General features: G+C 41.3%; 1 protein-coding gene across 4 annotated transcripts in view; it reads right to left on the bottom strand.

Moving 5' to 3' along the window:
- Nucleotides 1–2,470: 2,470 nt before the first annotated feature.
- The window catches only part of PELI1 (pellino E3 ubiquitin protein ligase 1), a 42,899-nt gene continuing 29,198 nt past the window's right edge, over nt 2,471–16,171 (bottom strand). For all 4 annotated transcript variants that reach the window (XM_066546348.1, XM_066546352.1, XM_066546347.1 and 1 more), the window contains exons 2-7: nt 10,306–10,447; nt 9,934–10,063; nt 8,323–8,424; nt 6,144–6,341; nt 5,839–6,027; nt 2,471–4,886 (exon numbers count right to left, since the gene is read on the bottom strand). In XM_066546348.1, coding sequence (XP_066402445.1) covers nt 4,320–4,886; nt 5,839–6,027; nt 6,144–6,341; nt 8,323–8,424; nt 9,934–10,063; nt 10,306–10,376 — 1,257 coding nt within the window. In that variant the 5' untranslated portion in view covers nt 10,377–10,447 and the 3' untranslated portion in view covers nt 2,471–4,319. The remainder of the gene's footprint in view (nt 4,887–5,838; nt 6,028–6,143; nt 6,342–8,322; nt 8,425–9,933; nt 10,064–10,305; nt 10,448–16,171) is intronic.

The raw sequence follows: 16,171 nt of genomic DNA, 5'->3' as shown, positions 1-16,171 counted from the left end.
CTGGAATATAGGAGGAGGATGATACTGCCTCCCAACAGCACAGTGATGTAAAGCTGTTCTCCAGGAGGAAATGGGAGACTGAGCTCCTCCTGCTGGCCTGAAAGCAGCACCTGGGGAGGGGCAGGACTGCTGCTGGCCCTGCAGAGGCGACACTTGCCAAGGATTCCTGGTCCAAGTCACAGGAACCATCACAGCTCCTGCAGAGATGCTTTCCTAGATCTTCTTTACAGTATGCACAACACTGCAGGTAAAAGTGATCTGCCACAGTCACAAAAGAGCCTTAGAAACTGCATTTCTAGGATGATCACAGCCCTTATGTTAAAGCCAAGTGCTACAATTAAAAATAGATGAGCTCTACCAGTGTTTTTACAGAAAGGGATGAGCCAAGACAAGGACCACGAAATCTGGTCTAATTCAACAGCAACCAGGCCTAATCCAGGCTGAAAGACAGCATGCAAGTAGCTGTAGGCATGAGGGTAGATTTATATTGCAAACCTGGAAATGTATTTTTAGAATTGAGCCTAGAAAGTGTCACTTCAGGAGGAGATCAAGCATGTCATGGCAGGATCACTATGGGATTTGCAGAGCACCTTCCAACACAGGAGTCTCCTGAGGTGACTTCATGTTAAACTGTCCAGGAGACCAGGCTCATTCCTGCAGGTGTAACAAGCCCTGCACAGCTGGGATGAGAAGGCCTCATCCCCAGCCTGCACCACACTGCTCAGGGCCACACCAGGCACTCCTGGGGCTGCTCCAACCCAGTGGCCAAGTCAGCAAAGGAACCACAGTTCTCCCCAGGAGAACCACAGCAACCTCCCTGTCTATGCTCCTGCCCTCCTGCCAGCACCCTGTGCTGCCCCACTTCTGCTTGGGGAAAAAAACACAAAAACAAAAAAAAAGGGCTTTATTAGCCAGCTGCTGCTTTCTGGCAGTGTTAAATCCATGCAATTTCCTACAGCTGAAAGGCAAATTAGTTCATTAAATCACCTGCTTTACACATTGCACTGCCCAGATCAGGGCAGCCACACACAAACCAGAAAACCGGCTGCTCATATCCAAAGGCACTTCTGCAGAGCTTCACTGAACTTTAAGGCTAGAAAAGTACCCACACTTAATGTGATTTTCCCATTGAATCCCTTATACCTGCAGTGGTATCCCAGGGAACAGTCCTGTCCCATCTGCTGCTTGCATCACCATTGCTTCTTGCCAGTCCAGCAAACCTTTAAAAGCAGGTGAAGGCTACAGATCTCACCTGGAGCTGGTCTTTGCAGCTGCAAGGGGCTGCTTTAGGCTGTCACAAGTGGAGCTGTGATTGTCTTAAAACCAGCAAGGTGCCACCTCTTGCAGCACAAAATTTGTTCAAAAGGATTGGCCTTAAAGTTCAGAGTGCTTCAGCCATCTGTTTGAGTACTTTTGAGTACTTTTAAATTCACTTTACCATTTACAGAGGACTATTGCAATCATTTATCAAAGAACAGAAGCCTGGGGGTACTCAAACAGGGTACCAGAGCTAGAGATGCTGTTGTTGATGATGGAACTTGCTCCTCAAACTACTCAAACATTGCTATTCTGCCTTTGACGGGGGGACTTCCCTGTCTCAAGTGTTTGAATGCCCATGTTCCACCCTTCTAAAAATGGGATTAAACAAGCCCAAATTGGGTGAAGAAAAGTACAAACCAGGCAGAATTTGCCTGGTGGGGCAATGTGGGGCAGACTGAAGAGTGACCTTAGCCTAACACTCCCCAGAGACAAAGCCAGTTCTGTTCAGATACCTTTGTCTTGGATGTCTTTTTTTTGAGGGGGTGAGGAGTGGGGTAGAGAAGTACAGTCTAAGCATAATGTACCATCCTAAATGGGGTAGGGCTTTAATAAGGGCTGCACATTGGGCATGAACCTCTCTTCTTCCCCTCTGCAGTTGGGTGTGCCTGTACCCAATTGCACCCCTGGCTCTGCATCAGCCTCCAGCTGGGCCTCCAACAGCACTTCCCATATTCCTCCTACCATCCCATGCTCCATCTGTGCTCACAGTTCAGCTCTGTGTTACTCATACTGCTTTGTAGCTTTCATCGTGTTCTTTTCTGGTTTTTCATGTTCCTGTAGTCAACAAGATCAGGACCAGAGAAATGTCAATTCGATTTTGTGGAAGACAGAATCAAGAGCTCTTTGTAATTTTAAAATTTAGTTCAGTTTTTGCTTACACTTCAGTATTTGTAACTTACTCATTTAACTGTGTCATTTAAACAGCAATCTCACCTTTAACACAGAGTTAAATATAAAACACATTGAGAGGACACATCTGAAAGGAGCCGTTCAAAGCCATTACCAGGGAAAACGTCCAAAGTCTTTACAGCTGCTGCTTCTCTGTGTTCTTAATCCATATGTGCAGAACAGAGGTGACACCTGAGGTGACAACAGAAGGGCCATCTCCAGCCCTTTCCCATCTCCTGGAAACAAAGCCACAATCCCAGAATTTCTGTTTTTGAAAAGTGTTTACTCACGTAGTTTAAATAAATTAATTTGCAAATAAAAATTAAAACTACAGTATACTATAGTTTGAATAAGATGATTAGAACAACTACAATACAGGGATTTCTTGCTGCATAAGTTTCATTACTTAATGCATATAATCTGGAAAATGTCAAAATCAGTTATATTTCTATGGAAAGGGAGTAACAGCAGTTACTTGTACATGACAGCTAACTGAACTTACAGTACAGGTTTCCTGACACATGCATTTCCTGAGTGAACCAAACAATATATACCATTTCTTTTTAAAAATGGAGAAATAATTGACAGTCAAAGTAAGTAATTCATGACATCTAAGCAACAAAGGTCTCTTTAAACAAAGAAAATTTTAGAACAGCTTCAAAGAAAAACGAAAGCTAAAGCTTTGCTATAAAGTACAGAAATTTTCTTACTGTCAATTATACAGTACATATTTTAAAAAAATGTACAAAGCTGGCCAAAAAAGCTCAAATCAATGCTAAAAAGGTCAGGTTGCCATGAAACACAGTGGGCTGGCAGCAGAGTTGCATGTAGTACACTGGTCTTTTCTGGTGGATACAGAGGGGAAGGAGGGGGAGGAAGAGGAGAGCAGACAGAGCCCACAGCAGCATCTCACAGTGAGGGTCTGAGCCCAGCCCAGCCCCAGCTCTCCCAACAGACTGTCAGCTGTGCCCAGCTGCCCGAGGATGCAGGGACACATCTCCTGGCTACCAGGCTCCACCTGTTCCTTGTGTGGCCCAGATGAGCACCTGGCAGAGGGACAAAGGCCAGGCCTGAGGCCCCCCCATCAGTCAGCAGCTGGAAGGCTGTTGAGCATCCAGCTGACAAACCCCTCTCAGGCTGGGACTGTGACCAGGTCACAAACTGCTCCCCACATACATGCCCAGGTACATCCACCTCTCCCCTGTCCCAGCCCCCCACCCCCAAACAGCAAGGAACAGAACAAGCCTCATCTTTCTGATCTGTTCATGTTTAACATTGGAAAAACCCTCACAAATGTCACTAATGCTAAATAAAGAGAATTGTTAGCGTGAAGGGAGAAAAAAATCCTTAATCTAGACTAAGTTGCATATTCGAAGAGTCTGGTAAATATTCTTCTCGAAACCAGATCTTAAGTACAGTCCTACCAAAAAGACAATTTAAGGAGTCCTTCTTAGCTACCTTTCAACATGGTTAAAGCACAACTTTATGCCATCATAATTTGCATTAGCTTTGTTTAAAAAGCATTTTAACTATTCTAAGAACTCAGTAATTTAGATTAAAAGATTTTTCTACCATTTTCATCCCACGTTCTTCTCCATCCAGAACTACGCTACACATCCAATTGCTGGATGTAACACACTATGACCATGCTACTCTCTAAACATTCTAAATATTTTCAATAATAAAGATAAATAGAAAAGAGTTAATATACATGTTATATTTTACAATGTTTGCATCCAAGCTGTAAACTAATGTTCTTTGAACTATTTACCCTCCATATACAAAAAGAATGAAACACCTTTCAAACACTGTGGGCATGTGATTCAAAAACCATTAAACTGAAGGCATTGAAGTTCACTCTACAACACTTCCTTCACCTCTTCAGAAGTAGTTATTAACCAAAAAAAGCAGGAGGTCTCCCCCTTCTCCCCCCATTTCTTCTATTTCCAGACTTTCTCAATAAAGAGGGATTTAGTTGTTGTAACAAAAAAACCAAAAGATTCTTCATCTTAATGCAAAGCAGCAAAGCCCAGAGAATATGAAAAACAGTTGGTTTAAAAATGAGAATCGCTTAGCTTATCAGTTTACTGCAGTCCTTGGGAACACCTGTGTTAGTCAAGAGGCCCTTGGAAAATGAGCCTTATGTAACCCTGCTCACCAGCCAGCTGATGCGCACAGAAGGGACAGGCTGCATGAAAAGTGTGAGTACCATGAGGAAGAGGAATTTGGGACCAATATGCAGTTGTCTTTTCTGAGCACACGTGTCCACAGGGGCTGAATGCATGAGTTGGAGGTCCGGCATCCACATAAAATCCCGCTTCACACCCGAGCCACAGAGGCACGTAGGGGCCGACAGAGCGGCACATGGGGCACTCGCGGTCCTTGCCGTCCCTCTCCTCTTTGTTCCCCCAGTTGTGGTAGCCATGCACGTGGCCGCAGTTCAGGTACACCCACGGCTGCTTTTCGTCTACAACATCTTTTCTCTTCATGCTGGGGAAGGCCAGGGTGTTGAAGCCCACGGGGCACTGGGGCCTGGCTGCATTGATCTCCTGCCTCAGAGCCTCCAGGTGCTTGACGGTGGGCGTGCGCGCCAGCCCCTCGGCCGTGCGCCACAGCAGCGTCGCCCCGCACAGGTCGATCAGGGAGCCGTCCTGCAGCTGGTTCGTCTCGTTCTCAACCTTGACATGGACACAGACACCGAGAGCCGTCACCTAAGGGGCTCTGAAGAGTAACAACGTGCACTTCCACAATACTAATCTGCCTGGAAGACCCATCAAAGTTTCAAGCAGCTTCTGACTGTGTCCACAAGACACCCATAGAGAGCCCAGTATCAGCTTCTCTCTGCCCTCCTTTTTTTGGAAAAACCCCACCCCAGCATTTTAAGAGATTAAAGTGTGCATTAAAATAGACCACACTGAGTCAAGAAAAGCTCCTCTCCCATCTTAACAACTCTCTATTCCATCCCTATAGCACTCTCAACTATGTTACTTGAAATGCCTCAAGGAGTACCACAAGACTGTTTTAGTCCTCCATCATATTTTAGACTTTTCTTAAAGTACCCCTTAACACGTGGCTTTCCCCTTCTCCCATTAGCACTCCTAGCTAAATATGCTGCATAAAATGTTCAATGTAGCATTTCTTTTTGCTGAAACATCCCAAGTCATACTGAACCCAAATATCTCCTGGAAAGGTCACCGATGCTTTGCAAACAAAAGGAAGAGGGAAAACTCAGAATGCCAACATGGAAATGAATATCCATTAAAATTATATCTATTTTTCATTATTCTATAAAAAAGCCAAAGTGGGAAAAGCATAAACTAACAAGGGAGAATTGGGAAAATACTAGTAGAATGTGCAGGAGAGCTTGCAGAAATACAGAGTAGACTGGAAACTCAGTTTAGGAGAGCAGCCAGATGTGCAATTAAGTACTAGTTTGCAGATAGACTCAGTCATTCATGTTGATCAAGACACCTTTGTGCACCCAGACAAACACATAAGAGGCAGTGTAACTAATTGCAAGGGTGACAACTACGTGGAATTCCAGCAGATTCCAGCTCTATGCCCAAACTATACCCCTAATGGCTGCACCATTTTAAACAGGTTGCATAAAACACTGGTCACTCCTCTCACCATTTTCCCCCTCTGTTGAGCTGATCTGGTTTCACGGAGGCTGAACACATTCCCACACACAGAAATCTCTCTCCACACCCCTGGCTTGGAGTCTTCTGTGAATCCATTACGAGGATGCATAACAAGAACTCCATTTGTTGTTAGTCCATCCATTTGCCCATCTGATGTCTTCCACTTTGCAGCTTTCTCCTAAAAGAAATCATATCAATGAGCACCTTTGATTTGGCTGGAGTTATGAATTATTAAAAAAAAAAAAAAAGCGTGCAATGAACTTATAGTGGAAAAAAGAAAGAGAATTCCCTTACCCCAAGAAAAATGTTTTTTGAGGAGTCAAATCCTGCAGCATATATTCTTGCTGTAAAGGGAGGGTTACGTTCACATATGATTCTGCAGGCAAACCTTGATATTGTGCTCTGCACAGACTGTGTATCTGAATTACTCTGACTCCCAGGAACTGTATCTGTTACTACAAAGTCTATAGGACTCTCTGTTGACCGACCAATCTGGAAAAGCATTGAAAAAAAAAAAAACTGATCAGAAGTTTGTCTTTGGGTCTAGGACTATTTAAATTCAAAGTAAGTAAAAGCAATGATACAAAAATCATGACATTACAGTTTAAAGCATTCCTGTCCACCAGTCTATCAATTTAGGTTTCTAAAGCCTCATCTGAATTGATGAATTTTTCTGCCTCCAAATGATCAAACTTATTCTGAAAGCTGGGTACAGCCAAATGAAGGAAGGAGAAATAAAATGATGCAATTAAGTCAGTTCTGAGATGATTTCCCATTGAAGGCCTTTTCATCAGAGAGGTTACACTCAGGTCAGGCAGACCAGCTGCAGGAGCACCAAAAGAGCCAGGGAGCAGCAGTTAGAGGGAAGAACAGTGACATGCAGTCACTTGTATGTCCAGAACACTCTGAACAGTGCCAGACTAAGTCAAGGTATGTATGAAAATCAGATTATGTGAGCTGTCTCTTCAGCTCTGGTGGGCACCAAGAAGCAGCAAACCTTTTGTCAAAGACCAGGGACCAGGTGGCCGTGGCAGAGAGGGGCTACATTTACACACTCAGAACACAAGAATGGAACATCTGACTACAATCAGGTTTTGCTGCTAGCTGCACCTCCTTTTCTGGCTGCAGGGAACTGTGAGTCTTGCAGTCCCACGCAACTGTACTGAGTTTGATGAAACTGCATAAGTGTCCCTGCTTTTCCAGTCAACTCATCTTTCGTCACAAAGAGGAAAAGTAATAACCTTTCCCAAACATCCATACAGCTGGGTTTAAAGCCCCCTTACACACTACTACTCACTTATTTCCAGAGCTCTCAGGCTCTTTGAAAATAGGTGATTATATTAAGACTGATTAACTGTTGAGCAAGAGACCCAAAAGCTTGAGGTGCTTTTTGTTGAGGGCTGGAGAGCTTTCATGAGACTAAAACTGCTTTGTCAGAATCTATTTTTCTACTGCTTCTTAGGCAGGATAACCCATGAGTAAACGGGGACTGCCAGGGGCAATTTCAGAGCAGCACACATGCCAGAGCATGCCTGAAGAGAGAACACTCACACAAACAATAGCTTATGCTGCAGTGATTTCATTACAGTCCTTTTGCTCTTGTTGTATTTGCAGTTGCAAAGCAGCTTCCTCCACCACTTCCCAACACCTCCCACCTCCTTAGATCCTGCAGTGGCGTCACAGCTAAATGCTGTGACAGCAAAACTCCTTGTTATAAACTAGTGGCAACAATGAGGGGGGGAAAAAAAAAACTACAGAAGATCACAGTCTGGGAATCAGAAAGAACAAAGCCCACATTAAAAAGAACCCCAAAACAAACCCCTTCCTTTTGAGAAAAACAGGAAACAATTAAAAGATATGAGGGCACACCACAGCTGCAGATGTGTTTGTGGTCCCTTCTCATACACACAGGAACTGCAACAAAGTTGTTTTGAACTGCCAGCATCAGCACTGAAGGCTCCTCTCCTCACATCCCCCAGTGCTTTGGACATTTCTGGGTTTGCTTAAAAAAGTTCAGAGTATTTTTCATATTAGTTGTGCCAAAAGCTTTCCTATGTTTCCACACTGTATTTCTTCTACCCTGTCTCCAACTGGCTGATCCCAAATCCCTTTGTAAACGCCAGAAGCAAAGTTCTAAGTTCTTGAAGAGAAAGGTGCCCTTTATTCTTCATTTTGCAAGGAGGGACTATAGACAGATTATGTGACTTGCAGGGCAGCAAAGGCAAAACCATAATATTGTGCATTAGTCACAAAACCCCCCAGCTTTCACCTTTGCCCAAGTCTTTTAAAAGAGATGTACAGACACACAGCCCTGTTCACAGGATGGCCCTGGGAATGAACTGAATTAAATGGCTCTGAATGGTGAGTGCAGAAACTGACACACAAACTTTTGAGTCTGAGAGAAAAAGGCTGCTGAGAGGATGCCTTGTTTGAAACTACCAAAAATGAGAACACACACATTTACTTCACGTACCTGGAACATATCTGTGTTGCTGTCATGAGTATATTCAACTACTACAGTCTGGGCCCGAGACAAAGTGTAAGATATGCTGTGTTGGTCCTTATTACTTATTGCCTATGGAAAAATGCCAAATGTTATTGAACCAGTGCACAATAATTCTACAGAATACAGCAGCAAAGCAGACAATACATATATATATATAAAACATCAGCCTCTTCTGCTAATTAAGGCATTAGGGCAGATGGTTGTTAATGACACACCTACAGTTAAACTTCACAAAATCCAGTCCTGGCCACTAAAAAAAAGCTGCAGGATTGATTCAGCAACAGACCAAACTGGTCTCTTCACCACATGCTGCAACTAAACAAACATAACCAGGGCATATTATTAGTCATGTTTTGTACTAAAGCAACACTGGTCTGAACACAAAAGCACAAAACAACCAAATGCAATGGCTAAAACTTAATGTAACACCTTCATGGCCATCTCAGAGTGAACTTGGCCAACAGCAAAGTGAGGACAAAAACTTAGAGACTTCATTCTAAAACCAGGATTTGAATTAATACTAAGATCAGTAATGACCGATTTAAGATACATAGATAAAAAAGTGGTGGTAAATAGGGTAAAATGGAGAAACTCAACATAGGTTGCAGAAGTTGTAGCAAAGGTTTCAGTTGGTTAGTCTAGATGTTCTTTCTGCAATTACCTACTAGGGAACTAACCAACACTTCTAAAAGTGCTGCTAAACAGCATTTACCAGACCATAAAGAATTTGCAAAAATAAATGTTCTTTTCATAGATCTACTACGAATATAGCTTTACTACAAGAATTTTGGTAGAAAAATGCTTCTAATTTCAGAATACTTTATACCATTCCCTGAATTTAAGGTCAAGGCCCTTAAGTGTCTAGGTATTCTGGGAGTCAAGCACTTAACACTACCATATTTGTTTAAAGGCCTGATCTTGTCACTGACAGTTTCTAAACAAGCACTAAGCATCCTCAAATTCCATCGTTTAGTAGAAATGTTCCATTAGTTATTGAACACAATTGCACACGCACTTGAATAGCCACAATATTTCATGGTAATACCTTAGTGATGATGTATTAGTTTTGGCATACACTGTTGAAACACAGTTCAACTTCAGGGCCTAAGCCCTTCCTTTTCTGCTTCTTAATGGGAACTCTGATTACAAGCCCTATGAAACATACCCTGCAAAACCCACCTGTCCTGATCCCTAGGGAACTCCTACCCACTGGATGGAGCACCAAGTGCACGTGCAACTTTGGCAAGGATCATTTAAAAGTCAGCTGCACATGAAGCAAAATTAGTCCTAAAAGCAGTGAGTACAAACCCACAAAGTCTAGAACAGCTGACTAGCCTGTGCCCAGAACATTCATGTTTCAAAACTAATCTTTTTTTCCTGGCTATAGCAAGGACTAGGCACTGAATCTTCTTTGCTGAATTGTTTCCTGCTAACCCTGACAGGTACTAAAAAACTTTGGATAAACACAAAGCATTCTTTTCACAGCCAGATAGTTATGCTGTTTAAACCATTTCCTAACAGCTCTTTATATGGCACAAGGAAAAATCAGAAAGACTTGAAGGGAGAAATGGAGCTTACCTTTGCTGCTTGAGGGGTACAGGCAATGTGCACAGTGCTAGGTTTCACCCCATTTGCCTTGGGCCTTTTAAACAAAGCAAACCTACTTTTCCTTCTCCCTCTATCTCCATTTGGGAGAGACCCATTGTACCTGTCAAAAAGCACAGAAAAAGAATCAAGTCCATCATTCCTGTATTACTTAGTTTCTCATGAGATACAGACCCACAAGAACTTTCATTCTAAGCATCAAGTATTCTCAATTAGCAGAGTGTTACTAATTACAGATTTTCAATTAATCACATTTAAATCCAAGAATTGATTAACACAGTACTGAAACATGTCCACAGGATTACAGCATAGAAAACCCTCAGAATCTTACACACTAACACTTACCCCAATACAATCAATTCACCATATTTGACTGGTGCTTTGGATGGATGATTTTCTTGATCAGGAGAAAACATGAGCTTAGCTAATGACTTCTCAAACTTCAGGTCACTAATCAAGAGTTGTGGCACACTTTTTTCATTATTTCCTGTAAAAATAAAACCAAAATTAAAGTGTAAGAGAAAATATTCTACTCCAATGACACAAACTTGCACACCAACTAGATACGGCAGGTACAATATTTTGTTTTCCATGTTTTGATTTTGCCTGAAATAATTTTTAAAAACACATATATAAAGCCACATGAATTAAGGTTGAATTGCTTTGAAGAAGTGCGAGACCACCAAAAAAATGCATTTATAAAATTGCACTACAGCCTTAAAACATTCACACTTGTTTTGCTCCACGTTAGTTTTTAGAATAAATGATACATAGCTTCATTTATTATTTTTCATTCAGCTGTTGAGAAATAGAGCCAGAGAGGGATTAAATTTAAAGAAAAAAAATACAAACCCACAAAGCAAGACCAACCAATTAGCAAAAGTTTTCATGTGAAGTGTCTAATTCAGAGCTTTCTAAGAAGTTTCTGCATTTGCAGATGGAAGGAAGTTGTATGACAATTTGATAAAAAGCCTGCCATAAAAGTTTAGGGTATTCATTGTGATTGTTCATGTTTAGCCAGAGAGGTGATATAAACATCTGTGATTGTGATATAAACATGTGATTGTTCATGTTTAGCCAGAGAGGTGATATAAACATCTGTTTGAAGGAGGTTTCCTGAGGGAGTTCCATGTAACTCCTAATGAAAACAGTCCTGAAGCACATTTTTTACTCAGACTTCTGCTTTGAGGAACAGTTCATATTGTATTTTTACAGCTTCTCATTAGCAGCATTTCCAGACACTTTTGACCTATGCAGCTGATCTCTGACCTTCCTCTAGAGAAAGCCTCAAACAGGCTCTCATCAGCTTTATTCTTTAGCAAGCAAGTGCTCTGCTGGGTAGGCTTTCTTTGACAGAAATAGGAAAATTCCCTTGGTCCTTCCAGGTGAATTTTCATACCAACTCAAAGAGCTGCTAATCTTTTTTAGTACTGATGGTTAACATTCTGCCTTCTGTGCAAATGCACTTTTTGACCCACACAGCACTTTTTGAATCCTGTCATCAACTTTGATCACAACTACAGTGCTGTATCTCCACTTTCTTCTACCTTGACTAGACCATGGTTATTAGCAGAAAAGATGTCATCATGCAGATATAATCTATCCCCATGTTATGTTGTAAGAACAGAGAAAAAGATGTGGCAGTGCTTGACAGCCTGTTCACATTTGTTCAGGAGTTCATGCAAAGATCCCTTTACTGACCTTATCTCTCCCAGTCTTTGCTCCTTCACAGAGAAGCTTGGCTTTCAACATGTTTTCTCAAATCTCCAAGTTCCTATTCAGCATGCATACGTTGATTGCCATCGGCAATCTGCTCAGTGTTGGAGATTTCATAGTGCTTGAAACAGGTTAACTGCAGCCTGTCTTTGTGGTTAGCACACACAATATAATCACAACAGTACCCTGACTCCCTGAGAGATGAATGCATTGCAACAAACCTGATTTGCTCAACACTGTTGTGAAGTTGTCTGTGTCCCATCTCCAGAAGAGTGACACCAAGCTCTTTCTGCTGCCTGGGAAGCAGTGAGCACTTTCACTCAGCAGCTGCCCTGGCTCACGCCTTAGGGTACCCATCGCTCAGCTGGTGCTGAAAGTGCATTTTACTGCTCCAGCAGTCTCCCTCTGTCCCACAGGAACAGTGGCACTGGCGCTGTTCACTGTTGACTGAGAGAGTCAAGGAATATAGTTTGCTCAAAGCCCTTCTGGATTGCTGACCCAAGTGCAGCAGTAACTCCCCTGGGATTGTGAGGTTACTCACTGTTGTAGGTTTGGCCTTTAGAATTCTAAAATGAAGACATTAAAGCAAACTTATCCCATGAAAATGTAACCTTAAATGATGTCAGTAGTCACAACACAGTGAAGCGGAGACTGCCCCATTTGAGAAAGAGAGCCCTACAATATTAACTCTTTTCACATTTTTCATGTCTTCCAGGGCCCTCCTTACCTCCTGGCATCACACCCCACTTTGGAGCACCACTCTCAAGCTATGTGCCTGTGAATACACCTCAGGGCTGCTTTTCTGACATTAATATTGAACTACATAGATGCTAGTGCTTAATAGTGCTCAGTTCTTTAGACACATTTCCCTTCTGAAGTATTTCTACTTTTGAAATGAGTATAAATCTTCATGGTTTATCTATATATAAAAATAAAGACATATTTTCTATGAAGTATTTTTACAATCAACATCAGCATTTCTTGTTTTATTTTAAGATCTTCTTGCATTATACTTGCTTGTACAGGTGTCTTCTGAGAGATCTCATCTTCTCATCTCCTCCCCACATGATTAACCTATTTACTACTTGAATATTGATCTCCTGAACTGCCTCCCCCCTGCAATTCAGTCTTCTTCACATACAACTAATTTCATCTTGGCCAACAGTTGTCCTCTGCCTTCACATTTAAAATCTCACAAGAAATACTGCCATGAAACTACAGCACTGCCTGTAAGGAAACAGCATAGAACTAAGAAACATCATGCCACAATAACCAAAGATTTAAATAGTATAACCCCATATTACAGTATTAAAGAGCTAATTCTTTCACTTAGAGAAAGTGGGAAGGCAAACATTTAAAATAACTTTAGCCATTAGTATAAGAACAGGTTTGGTACAGCTTCTCCCCTTTTTCTGTTCATCCAAGGGAACAATTTTAACGGAAAACTAAAAAAAATACATGTCTGAGTAAACTTCAAAGCCTTCAAAGTAAACTTCAAACATGTGAACAGTTAAAGGAGACTCTAATGTGGTACCTGCACAAGTGACCAGAGAACTGTGCAGAAAAAATAAAAGGGGTCAGCAGTTCCCAGGGACAGACTTCAACAATACAAGGAATTATACAGAAATTCTCAGTACAAGGAAAGATGTCCAACATCTATTGCTCAGTTCCTCCTTAAAACATTTTCTTTTGCTTTACATTTAAAGAAATCCACTCAAGTTTACTTAGCATGTGATGGAAATCCACTTCTTACTAAACTTAAGGAAGGTTTGAGTGTTAGAAATCTAGAGCCATCATTAATAACACAGCCTGCTCATCCCCTTTCAAAAGTCTGGCTGAAATGTTTGAACTTCATTTTTTTTCAAATACATCTCAGAAACTTTATGAGCTTCACACAAATTTCACAACTACTACACCCCCAGATTACTTCAACTCAAGTACATACAAGATTCAGTATTCCTACAAAAATAATCAGTCCAACATACACACTACTTCTCATCCAGTGTGATTGGCCTGGTGCACTGTACCCAAAGGGAAAATATTTTTGTCCCCAGAAATAACAAAGACCAATTATATCTTTCCAGTGAGGTCCTGAAGATCAGTCCAAGGGAAATTTCATGTCTGTGAATAAACTCAAGTGCTGTCCCACTGGAGATGAGTCTAATCTGCCATGGGATAACATCTCCACTCCTGAAATAGTGCAGGCTTATGAATCATTTAAAGCTGAGTGAAGAACTTACTTGAAGGAAAACCGTTGAGTAGAAGAAAAGGATCCACCAAAATATATAATGGGCCTTCTCTTGTAGTGTAACCTAACCAGTTTTTATTTCTAGAGTACTACTTTTCTTCAAAAAGTTAGGAACGGCTAATTAAAAAGACAAATTGGCTCTGAAGGGCCAGTATATATAGCTAAGGAACCAACTGTTTGAGCAAAATACACACAAATTACATTTTTCCTGCTTCTTGCAGCAGCATTTCCAGACATCAGTGGAACAGACTTCATCGGAGAAAGCTCTGAACAACAGACTCTTCTAAACTCATCCAAGAACATTCAACACTGATAAGGAATAAGATGTCAATTACAAGATTCCATCTCACCCAATGTTCTTCCAAAAATGATAGAACTGGCAGCAGCAAACATTTCATGTCAAGATCTCTGCTTCTGCTAAAGAGAAGAGACCAAAGCCTGAAAATGCTTATCTTTGCATAGTCCTGCACTATGGATTTGAAAAGACTGAGAGCAAAGCAACTTGCATGGCTAAAGGCAAGCACAACTGTTTGCAGTTAGCCCCAAATCACAATGGGTGCCAGGTAAAATTCTTCAGTGTCAAAAATAGGAAACTGGAACAGGAAGAACTCATGCACAGGTAATATTTTTATTCTCAACACTGGTTCCTCTGGGAGCAACAGAAAGTTCAACACTCAATATTATCACATGCAACTGTTTTGAAGGACTGGAAAGTGACAAGAACTGAACTGAGAGAAGCATTTAAAATTTGTTTGAGTAATGTAAGTCTGGTTTCTGACAAGCCTTCCTGCTCTCTATTACTCACTAAAGCCACAGAAGGCAAAGACTGCTACAGCTGAGAAAGCAAGCCACACACTTCTGACTCCATTCCATTAGAAGGAAAAGTCATTGTAGTCTCTCCTGTCTGATGCAAACACTGGTCCCTGCATCCAGGAAGACCTCCCAAACAATACTTCAGAGTAGGTGAGGTTAAGAGCTCCATTTCCTTGAGCACATCATTTTCCATGGGGGACAGAGACAGATGAATTTTGGTTGGTTTTGAACTATCAGCTCTAGCTTAACCAGCCATTTGCAACCATTCAGCTGCCTCTCCTGGCCATGAGACTCACTTGCAACCAGTCTTTAGTTGCTTCAGCAAGTCTTCAGATTTTGTTTGCAGTAAGGCACAGCACCTTGTGAATTAAGTTTGCTATTTTGTAGACCAAGTACAGCTTCTGGAATTTTAGCAAGAACAGCAGCATCTTAATGGTTAAAATGGGGTGGAGGAGGGGAGAACATAAATTCAATGAGCCCAGGCAGAGATTCATTAAACACTCGGCTGAAAGCTAAAAATACTAGAATAAAAGTCTCTTTGTAATAAATTACCGTCATTTTCTAAACACAGAGCCAGCATTATAGGCTGCTAGCAACTGTAGCTAGTGCCAGACTAGCCCTTTTCTAAAATACTGCACAGAAAACCACTTACATAGTATAGAAAGAAGTCCTCTGTCAACAAATATATTAAAATAAAAATATGCTGATTCAGATGCAAAAAATGGGAACTTCCCCCTCCCTTTTTATAATATTATATTTATATTCTATATCTATATATTTTAAGGTTTGGATTTTTTTTTTCTTTTAGAAATAAAGCACAAGACATTTAATCTATTGATGGTTTTATTTTTTTTTACTATTTGCAGTTCTGCACTGACTACCCTTGAAGTTCTCACATACAGCTCTTCCCTGAGCAATTCTGTGCTAAAGCAGAAGGAATGGGGACAAAATGGAATCTAGTCCTTTTGACAGGTGTGCAGTGGCAAAACAAGAGGCAACAAACAAGCTACAACACAGAAAATCCTGATTAGCTATCATGGAGGGGAAAAACCCTCAGTCCACAAAGCCTATGCAATCTCCATCCTTGGAGATCAGCTGCATGTGGCTCTGAAGAGCTGGATCAAAGGCAGTCCAGTCCCATTTTGAGTCCAGGGACTGAATCAGACAACCTTCCAACCTAAATTATTCCAGGAATACAATTAATTTTAAGAAGTCCACACAATTCTATCAAGCAACTGGAATACGCACTTGAAGCGCACTTTTGACCAGCTAGACATAAACTATAAGTAACTCCATTACCAATGAAACAAGATTTTGTCCTTACCCCTCAAGATTTACATGGTAGTGTCTACAGCTTTATTTGGATTTAAAACCCCCTACTGCAAACAAACAATTCACATTGAATAGTGTGACAATACCTGATAATACACAAGT

Source organism: Molothrus aeneus, chromosome 3 (assembly GCF_037042795.1).
Source record: "Molothrus aeneus isolate 106 chromosome 3, BPBGC_Maene_1.0, whole genome shotgun sequence".
In the NCBI taxonomy this organism is placed as follows: Eukaryota; Metazoa; Chordata; class Aves; order Passeriformes; family Icteridae; genus Molothrus; species Molothrus aeneus.
Note: the sequence above shows the minus strand (reverse complement) of the source record. Positions and strands in the feature narration are given on the sequence as shown.